General features: G+C 45.9%; 1 protein-coding gene across 1 annotated transcript in view; it reads right to left on the bottom strand.

The window, feature by feature from the left end:
* The window catches only part of ATRNL1 (attractin like 1), a gene marked incomplete in the record, with an annotated part of 107662 nt that extends 97088 nt beyond the window's left edge, over positions 1-10574 (bottom strand). The window contains 1 exon segment of the mRNA XM_072424787.1: positions 8704-10574. Coding sequence (XP_072280888.1) covers positions 8704-8933 — 230 coding nt within the window.
* Between the last annotated feature and the right edge of the window lie 458 nt (positions 10575-11032).

Raw genomic sequence — 11032 nt, 5'->3', positions numbered from 1 at the left:
GGTAGGTGGGAGGGCTGTGTATGGGGTAGGTTGGTGGGAGGGCTGTGTATGGGGTATGTAGGTGGGAAGGCTGTGTATGAGGTAGGTTGGTGGGAAGGCTGTGTATGAGGTAGGTTGGTGGGAAGGCTGTGTATGGGGTAGGTAGGTGGGAAGGCTGTGTATGGGGTAGGTAGGTTGGAAGGCAGGTGGGAAGGCTGTGTGTCGGGTTAGTGGAATACCAGAGAGGAGGAGGTTAAAGTAGTCCAGACGAGAGATAAGAGCGTGTACAAGGAGTTTTGGAGCTAATAAGCAATGTTCTCTGTATGCCTTGGCAGTGGAGGGGTTAATGTGTGCCTGTTCTACATTACTATGGAATCATCCAATAGACATTAGCAATTCTACAAAATCTTATCTGTTTGGTTCCTAAGGTTTCTCTACCAATGTCACAAATGACACCACGAAAGGGGAAGCCAAAGATTACCCACATTGATAAAACCAATAAAATACAGCAAGGTGATCAGAATATAAAGCGGAAACTAAGAGTAGATGATCATATACAGAACAAAATGATCCTGTGTGCTGGAAGAGGTATGGGGTTTACACATCTTATCACAGGAGAAATAATGCCGAAAAATAAAGAAAAGGAGCAGAGAGGATAAATCTGTGTTAGCAATGCAATCTTCATAATCAGGCTGGGGGGCTGCTATTCTCTGGGGATCCAGGGATTACACAGGAAGGGGGTGTGTATATATATATATATATATATATATATATATATATAATGTATAATAAATGTATTCCTATGGATCATATATATCCACATACAGAACTCCCAGCACTGTGTGCAGAAGTTACGCTCCAGGTCAGTGCAGAGAGGAGGCTGCTAATGACAAATACAGAAGGGGAATAAACACAAGAATTGGTGCCGTGCCAGGCTGTGCTGGATGAAAAGTGAATTATATCTACACTCCATTCCTGAATTCCTTTTTTTTTTTTACTTTATCAGCTTTACACGTGTTGTGAGAACAGCATGGGGCTTCCATTTCTGACCCATTTTTAACATGTTAGGTGTCTGGAACATGCATGTGGCCAATCAGTGTGGGAAATCCAGGCTTGCTCCGGGGACTAACAATCTCTGAGGTCTACAACGCTTTTATTAATATTACACAGTAGTTATATAGCGCTGACATTACACAGCGCTGTACAAAGTCCATAGTCATGTCAATAGCTGTCCTTCAAAGGAGCTCACAATCTAATGTCCCTACCATAGTCATATGTCATTAATACGGTCTTTTTTTAGGGGGGAGCCAATTAACCTAACTGCATATTTTTGGAGTGTGGGAGATGACTGGAGTACCCGGAGGAAACCCACACATGGGGAGAAGCTACAAACTCCATGCAGATAGTGTACCTGAAACCCAGCGCTGCAAAGACCAGAGTGCTATCCACTGAGCCACCCTGCAGCAGAACTCCAAATTGCAACCAAAAAGTCAGCTGTATGAGCCATTATACAATGTGACCATCATACATTACCATGACCCCTGTGATTACACCCAGAACTGTCCTGTTCCTCCTGTGCATTACTGCCCTATAGACTTCTATGGGGGTAATAGACTTCTATGAGGGGGGGTTGCACAGGATGATGTGATGGTGCTGGGGGTAAAGAAACAGTACTGAGCACCATATTCCAGTAGGTTTGGAAAGGGACCGGGGGGTGGGGGTTGTTTAGCTCCAGGGTGAGGGGCAATTAGGGTAACTGCACATAAAGCTATGCATCAATCTAAAGTTTGAACTCTAATTCTTCATTGTATCATTTCGGATATACTGCTTAAAATCACCAAATCATCTCCCATTGGATAGACGGATAACTTTATAACCTGAATATGCCCTGAGAACCAATCAAATATCTTGGAATCATCTGTGGAAGACTCCAGGAAAAGTGTTTCTTGGTACGGGAATCCACAAATCTGATTCTGTGTGATCTCTTTAGAATGAAGATATTGGAATCAGCACGTGTGCAGGATATACAGAACCAAACCTTGTACAATGATATGCTGGGATCATCCGGCCCGAAGATGGAACCCAGAATTCCACAGACACTTTGTATTCCTTCAGATGGGACATTTCTAATCCAAGACAAACCAAAAGATGAAAGAACTTCAACAAGGAAAACATCCAACATCCAGGCCAAGATCTGATCTCTCCATGGCCACCAAGAACGTCCACCAGATGCTCTCCATGCTCCAACACAAAACAATGACTCCGCACCGGGAGGTTTTATTGTTTCAGGACAACAAATACAAAAGTCATAGATAAATCAGAGGGGGGAACAGAGATAATCATTGACCAGAAAAATCTGGTGGTCTGGTGAATGACAGATTTTATGGCATCTCCTTCCTATAGGAGAGAGGGGGACAGAGAGCGAGAGAGATTAGCTGAACTGAATCTATTCTCCCTTGAGAAGAGATGTATAAAGAGGGGGTATGATCACCCTGTATAAATATATAAATGGTCCATATAAAGAACTCTCCTCCCCTTATTCACGGTAAGGTCATTACAAAGCACAAGGGGGCGCTCTTAGTGTCTGGAGGAAAAGAAGTTTAAGCTCCGGATAAGGAAGGGATTCTTCACTGTAAGGTGTGAAAATTTGGAATCGGCTCCCTCAGGAAGTAGTTTCAGCAACTTCTATAGATTGCTTTAGGAAAAAGGTGAAATATTCTGTGCTTCTAGAAATCAAACTGGGGATTAAGGCTTTAAAGTAAATATAACAGAGACTGCTGATTCAGGGAACATCCCGATTGCCTCATGGAATCAGGAAGGAATATTTTCCCCTGTTGGAGCAAATTGTACCAGGGTTTTTTTGCCTTTCCCCGGACCAACTATATCCATAGGGTTTATTATCTAGGATATGTTTATTTCCCTAGTGGTTGAACTTGATGGTTTTATGTCTTTTTTCAATCTGATTTACTATATAACTATCAGTGCAGCAGTTGAAGATTTTTAGACGCCTCTAATTACTGCATCACAAAGCGTTATAAAAAATAAAATGATGGATTTGTGTGGATTGACCATGTATATAATAGCATTAATAATAAATGACACGTCAGTAAATAAGTGACACGTCAGTAAATAAGTGACAGCGACTTCTCAGTGTTGTCATAATCAGCCGGGGAGGATTTGCTGGAGGATAAGTGGAGGAGCCATCTGTCACACACCGCAGGTTCTTACTGCTGGAAGATTTCCTACAGCTCAGCAAGAGATGAATGGAGCCGAGCCATTCACAGGATTCCTGGATGGGGGATATGTGCCTGGGGTGAGACCCCACAAGTGACCCCTCCCCTGTAACCACTTTGCCCCCTACACACAGAGCCCTAATCTCTGCACAGAGGCTCAATATTGTCCTTAGAAATGATTGCTGTAGGGAGGGTTTGCTGGGTTACTGCAGAACAGATTGTTATATGGGGGGCAGAGCAGTCCCTGTCTGTTCTGGCACAGCAATGTCTGCAAATATCACAAGACACCTCCACTGACCCTGGAATTCAGGGAGGAATATCTGGCGTCTGCATGGGCATTAGGGCTCATTCGCATCGGATTATAGAATGAGTACGCATGCGCAGTGCACACATTGATGAACTACAATGCACAATAAGTCACGCATGCTGCACTTTATATTAGAGCATTGCAGTACAGGGAGCTGGGAAGGTGCATGAAGTATAACATAGAACACAAACGCATGTGATACGAATCATCGCACATTGCCGTAACACATGAGCTGCGTGTAACATGCGCAATATCCCTGGTGGGAATACAGGAGACATGGAATACATACATGTACACTGGCCGGGACTGTCAGGGGACCACCTGCAGCAAAAAGATAAAAGTCCATGCTGTACCATCCCCCCCCCGACCCCCCCAGTGTCAGTGTGTGATACCCCCGGGACCCCCAGTGTCAGTGTGACTCCCCCCCCTTGTCTGGTTCCTATTGCTTAGAATTCATTATTTCCCCCATAATATGAATATTTGGCTGCAGCGTTCCCCGGCTCTGACCTTTCCTTTCTGTATTTTTCATATTGCAGAAAAACTAAATCTTGTTATAGCGCCGGATGATCACCTAGCAACTCCACCATGGAAGACACCCCAACCCCAATATCCCCCCATTAGAGATGATCCCGGAGTCATCAATCCCAGGAATATACAATACCGGCCGTGCCTAATTGATGGCAGAAAGGCTGGAAGAGCCAATTATCCAATCCTCCAGGATTCCGCCTATATCGCATGCCGCAAAGTGCAGCCATTTCCATGGTAACTCCTTGTTGACTAAATCCAGCAGCTTCCGCCATCTCCAATGCTTATTAATAATGCGAAGAACATTGGGCACCGAATGACATCTCTCCAGGAAGCATTTATGAAAAAGGAGAAATAAGAAATATCAAGGGGGGAGGGCTTGATTGTATCACCAATACTATTATTACTAATAACATAATACTAATCCCACAATCGGTGTCTGCACAGCTCGGTGTTCACAAATGTCTGACACAGATCAGCCCCTGCTGCACACAAAGTTACAATGTTGCAGTCTGATCTCTGGGAAAAGGAGACGAGGAATTGCTCCTGATTGGACGGATGGCCAACAAGTTATTCAGATTTATAAAATTATGGAAGGACCTAGCTCACCCTATACATTGGTTACCCCAAAACCCGACCCCTCCAGGATGCTATAATTACATGCACAGGACAAGCACAGGTTCACTTTATTATCCCAATGAAAATAATGACCAATCAGATACCACCTTCATTCTCTGCAAGAGGAAACAAGAAATGTGATTGGTCCATGCAGACAATGATTCCACATTTATAATTCCCGTTATTCCCAACACAGCGCTGACCCCCTGCCAGGGATCCGATCAGTTTGTAGAGTGAATGGAGATTCAGGTGCAGCATTCACTTTAATATTCAGATAGATTCACACAAGGATAGTGCCCTGTATGATAATAAATCTGGTTTAGGGACCTATAAAAGAGGACCTGTCATGAAGGAAAAGAAGACACAAAGGGGGGACTTACCTCTACGAAACCCAACAAGATGGGAACCCAGGGCCCCTTGGGCGGAGCCAAGGGCTGCAGTGCCACCAAACACATTCAGAAGCCCTCATCGCACTGGAGAAGATAAACTATCATGGGTGAACCTGGGTGATCCAGCAAGCTTGGAATGGATTTCCCAAAAAAGTGTTTGCTAATAGTTGGCAAATGTTTTTAATGCTGGACCAAATCCAATCCAGGTTTGTTGGATCACCCAGGTTCTCCCATGATAGTCTAACTTCTCCAGTTTTGGAGAGCTTTATTAAAACAAGTCTAAAGTTTGTGCTCCGAGATCCATCTTGAGTCTTTGGCTGCCTATACTATATGATCTGTAAGACTGAAAGCAAGTCTATTGGGATGAAGAGGTCACTTATAGGGCCAGTCAACATTCATCCAATGGGATCTACAGATTAAATACAAAGCCAAACCAAAGTTTATCCAATGGGATCCTTACAAAACCAATGTCTAATCATTGCCCTGCATATATATCCTAGGCCATGGTCAACTGCCTATCATGCTTAGCTCCTCCTCTCCTCTACCGCTCCTCATGGGAGTTGTAAAAGTGACATCACAGGTCACATGACACAACTAGAGGAACCCACAGAGGAGCTTCCCTGCACAGCTCTGCCTTGTGGTTAGAATGTAAGGAAAAATAAATCCTCAGCCTCCTGCCCCTCTCCGTAGGTCTCAGGCAGCTGCCCACATTGCCCGCATGGTACGCCAGCTCTGTGCAAAACAATATTAATTTGGGACCTTGCACTAAAGAGCCCCCCTGGGTGCCAAACCAGATCAGAGTGGCATACAAATTTAATGCAGCTGCACATCAAAGTGCCCACAACATGCCCAGTGGCTGCCATGCCAGGAAAGTGCCAGCAGGTGGTGGGTGCCCCTGGAATTGGTGTACATGGGGCCACACAGAGGCGAATCAAAGGAAGAATGGCGCAGGGCCCGCTGTAACAAAGCGTTAAGATGCGGCTAGCTGTAAATGTTAAGATCTCTCTCTGCTTTGAAGTTAATTAAAATCAGAAAGCGCAGCCAGAATCAGCGCCATCCCCATCCGCAGGATCCCAGGCACCGATATGAAAAGGTCATGGAAAATGCCAGGTGGAGACAGCAACAAACAACAACAATCCGACAAAGGGGAAATAAACAGAAATAAAACCGACCGAGAGAAATACAGACCGATCAATAATCCCACTTCATTCCAATAAGAAGACTGCCAGGGACTTATCAGGAGGGGGAGGGGTTAGAGACTCTGCAGGGGTTTTATTGATGTGTCCATATGGGAAGTAACAATGGGGGGTACAGACAATAACAAATACATGACAGAGCCCCCGAAACTTATAGTACAGAGACTGATGGGCTCAGTGTTCCCTGTACAGCACTATGGTATATGTCAGAGCTATATAAATGTATTATAATAGTTGATAATCAGCATGTCATAGTGAAAGGTTATACCTGTGGACAGGTGTGACGTCCCCTCCTCCCATGGTGAACCCCAACATCTGTGTGCCATGGCAGCCATAGGTTATGCAGACGTGGAAATTGTTACATTTATCCGGCATTTTGCTTTCACTTCAATATTTTATGTAAACCCAAAGTTTGTTGCTTGTGTATCCGCTGGGGATAAATACCTGGGTGTCCCCAGGCCTGGAACTGAACGGCATTTGAGTTGTCACCAACACAGGTAAGGCGTTCACCCAAAAGGGAGACAGGTCCAGGTGACAACAGCTTAGAAGAGGACTTCCTCCAATGTATTCCATGTCTGCAGTGCAGCTCACAGGGCATCGTACATTGTGCAGCACTGCAGTGCATTCTATGATCACTACATCCACAGACCCCAGTATATTAGTGTGATGGTCAGTGGGATGAATGCCTCTTACATTGCCGGCCAGTGGGAAGAATGTCACCCTTGCAGATAGCCAAAAAGATCATTGGGGTCACCTAATCTCACCTGAGAGGTACAAAATGCTGATTACTCAAGGAACCCCCAATACTGCGGATGCAATATTTGGACAATAAGCTTGTATGATGATGATCACTGACCATGACCAGCTAGGTATATTCAATGATCCTTGAGCTGGATTTCAAGAACATCACAATTAATTATTCCTGTATGAAATATTTATTATAGTACATCAGGCCCAACGCATCCCCAGAAATAAACACTTCCCATATGGAGAGCCCAGAACACAGATCATACGCCAACCGCGATGAGGATATATTAATAAAACAAGGAAAAGGTTTATTACAGAAAAACAAGATATTAAAGGAGAAAACAAAACTTCATATCTCAGGCAGTTCCTGTTATAAAGTGACAACACTTTATATCTCTCACCTAACTGCTGCTGTGTTGTCACTCTCTCACTGTGAATACAACAAAATTCAGATTCACAGGTATGGCCACTGTTATTATTAGAGAACCGTCCTGAGAAATGCCATGCAGGAGAGCATGGAGACAGGAAGTGGCTGCATAGGAGATCAGCAACAATGGGATAAAACAAAAAATAAAAAAGAATATATTTAAAAATGTTTATAAAATGAGAATTGCTTATGACAGGCAGAGCTGAGGGCTAATAAATTGTTTCCATCTCATTAAACTCCATAAAGAGGTTTCTGAAATCATCGGAGGGTGATGGGCTAATCCGAAAAAACTAGTCCAGAAAACGGGACAATGAAATATTCCCAACAACAGGTTGCTATAATTTATATCCCAGAGAACCCAACGTATCCCAGAATCCCACAATATTCCAGAAAACCTAACATATCTCAGAGATCCCACAATATCCCAGAGATCCCAACGTATCCCAGAGATCCCACAATATCCCAGAGATCCCAACGTATCCCAGAGATCCCACAATATCCCAGAGATCCCACAATATCCCAGAGATCCCACAATATCCCAGAGATCCCACAATATCCCAGAGATCCCACAATATCCCAGAGAACTCACCATATCTCAAAAAAACCCGGCCTAGCAATAAAAAAACATGTAACACCACCAACAAGTGACCCCTGAATATTCCCCTGAATATTCCCTAACAGCACCAATGCGGGACCCCCACCAACACATGACCCCCGAATATTCTCAGCATTGATCCCACAGCACCAACAAAGGAATGGCCATCCATGTTTATCGGGAAAACGGAGATTTGTAGAATTCCAGGATCCCGGAATACATCAGGAGCAGACAGGTATTGTTGCACGCTGCTCCTCAGACACGGGAATATCTTCTCACACAGCAAACAAAAGGATTCAAGGAAAATAATCCAGAAAAATAATTTCATTCCAAAAACAAAAGGATGCAGAAATAAAAAACATTTCAGAAACAAAGCAATGCCAGAAAATAACGATAAAAAGAAATTACAATACAAATCCAAACAATGCGCCGGGAGGGAAATGTCAGATTTTAGGTTGCGGCGGTCCAGAGGGGGACGCACTATTGGGTATAATGGTCCAGCCAAGGCCAAGCACGTGGTCGGCAATATTACAGAGTGGCTGGCATTGTACAGGTCCACCGGCTCTAGAAGAACTACAAGAGCCAGCATGCCGGCCTCCAGGAGACTGCTGGGAATTGTAGTTCTACAGAAGCCAGAGGGGTGATACTGATTTACACATCAATGGCACACAGCAAGATGGTACTTACTTGAATCTCCCTTGGCAGTGTTGGCACAGTTCCCCCACCCAGCCGGGGTCACACAGGCAGGTGTTGTTGACGCAGCGGCCGGAGAAGCAGGGGCTCTTCTCGCAGGCTTTGCCCTGGGAGCTGTGAGCGAAGAGCAGCAGGTAGAAGAGTCCGGACCTCAGAAGGGACACACCTGGGCATGCTGGGCACATGATGGCCGCCTGTGGCCCCAGACCTATGGAGAACATCATCACAAGGCCCAATCCAATGGGGGCCACCTTATAGCAGCATGGAGGGAGCTAAGTAAAGTGCATGTAGGGCCTGACAGCAATGTATGTCACCTACCTATGGACGTCACCAGCAAGCCGTGGGCATCTATACGGGCCTGTGAGGGGGTTCTATACATAAGATGCCCTATGACAAAATTTACTGCTGGTTGGAGGGTCCCTATAGGCGTCACATATGGGTCAGGAAAATTGGAACATTTCAACCATACCTCAAATATCCAGGAATAAAGAGCAATCAATGTATGGGGTGCACCTACAGCCTATATGTTAGCCTGGCATCTATAGGGGCCCACGGGGAGGATTGTATACAAATCTGGATCAGTGGAATCTGTCCATGGGGCTCACATAGGAATTATTAGCAGATATATAGGAGCCCACTATGGGGACTCAGCTATGTCAGGGTAATATCTATGGGGGCAGATTGTAGGGACCAGGACTATATTGGGGTCATCTATCCATAGATGGTATGTGAGTGCCAGCTCCAGGGTAATATAGAAAATTCCAATATAAAGATCCCAACGATTAATATCCTTCCATAGGTTCCAGCCCAGTGCGATTGGTCCAGTATGGAGATTCCTTGTATAGGGTCCAGGTAGAAAATCCCTCTATAGGGTCCAGTATGGAGATTCCTTGTATAGGGTCCAGGTAGAAAATCCTTCTAAAGGGGCCAGTATGGAGATTCCTTGTATAGGGTCTAGGTAGAAAATCCTTCTATAGGGGCCAGTATGAAGGTTCCTCCTATAGGGTTTGGTATGGATAATCTCTGTATAGGGTCCAGTATGGAGATTCCTCTCTATAGGGTCCGGTACGGAGATTCCGCTCTATAGGGTCCGATATGGAGATCCCTCTCTATAGGGTCCAGTATGGAGATTCCTTGTATAGGGTCCAGGTAGAAAATCCTTCTATAGGGGCCAGTATGAAGGTTCCTCCTATAGGGTTCGGTATGGATAATCTCTGTATAGGGTCCAGTATGGAGATTCCTCTGTATAGGGTCCGGTATGGAGATTCCCCTCTATAGGATCTGGTATAGAGATTCCCCTCTATAGGGACCGGTATGGCGATTCCTCTCTATAGGGTTCAGTACGGGGATTCCTCCTATAGGGTCTGGTATGGAGAATATTCTGTATAGGGTTCGGTATAGAGATTCCTCTCTATAGGGTCCGGTATGGAGATTCCCCTCTATAGGGTCTGGTATGGAGAATATTCTGTATAGGGTCCGGTATAGAGATTCCTCTCTATGGGGTCCAGTATGGCGATTCTTCTTTATGGGGTCTGGCAGGACGGTAGGTGATCCCTCTTGATGGGTGCAGATCCTATAAGATCCCCTCTGATCTGGCAGGGTGCTGTATGGGCTCCTTCTGTGAGGGGTCAGGGCAGTATACGGTCCCCTGGATGGTCTATACAGGGAGGGCCACCTTCCTCCTATAGGGTCCACCTACCTCCTATGGGGTCCATGCTCCTGTACAAGCTGCGGTCGGTGCTCTGTAGGGCCCCGGTGAGGAGGAAGCGGAGGATCTTTTCCCAGGAACAATGATGAGGAGAAGGATGAGGATCCCACAGGCTCCGACCAGCATCACTCAATCTGCTACAATGTATCACCGAGAGAGGAAGTGCGCATGTGCGAGGGGCGTGGCCAGCTGGATAAGATGGGCGGGGGCAACCACTGCACGAAGACACCGACAGGGGAGGGGCGGGAGCACCGAGCGCCCGGAGATACCGGGAGAGGGGGAGGGAGCACCCACTGCCAGCAATACCGACTCACCCCATGTGCTTATCTTACCCTGAGGGGCCCCATGATTTGGCACACAGGGTGCCCGCTGGGTATGGGTGACACCGTGTGTGCCCAGGTAATGCCACCCGCGTCGTGTTCCTTCTATCTGAAGCTTCTCCCCGGTTCCCAGGTGGCCCCATTCACTCCAATCTATTGCTTCCAGGTGATGCCATCTGTGCCATGTTCTTGGTTGGCACAGCCGGTGCTATGGGTGACACCGTACATGCTGAATTCCCGGGTGACGTTGTTTACTCCAAGCTTATGGGTTCCACCATCTGAACCAACTTCCCGG

This window comes from Pyxicephalus adspersus, chromosome 10, assembly GCF_032062135.1.
Source record: "Pyxicephalus adspersus chromosome 10, UCB_Pads_2.0, whole genome shotgun sequence".
Classification (NCBI taxonomy): Eukaryota; Metazoa; Chordata; class Amphibia; order Anura; family Pyxicephalidae; genus Pyxicephalus; species Pyxicephalus adspersus.
This window is presented reverse-complemented; position numbering and strand designations above follow the sequence as displayed.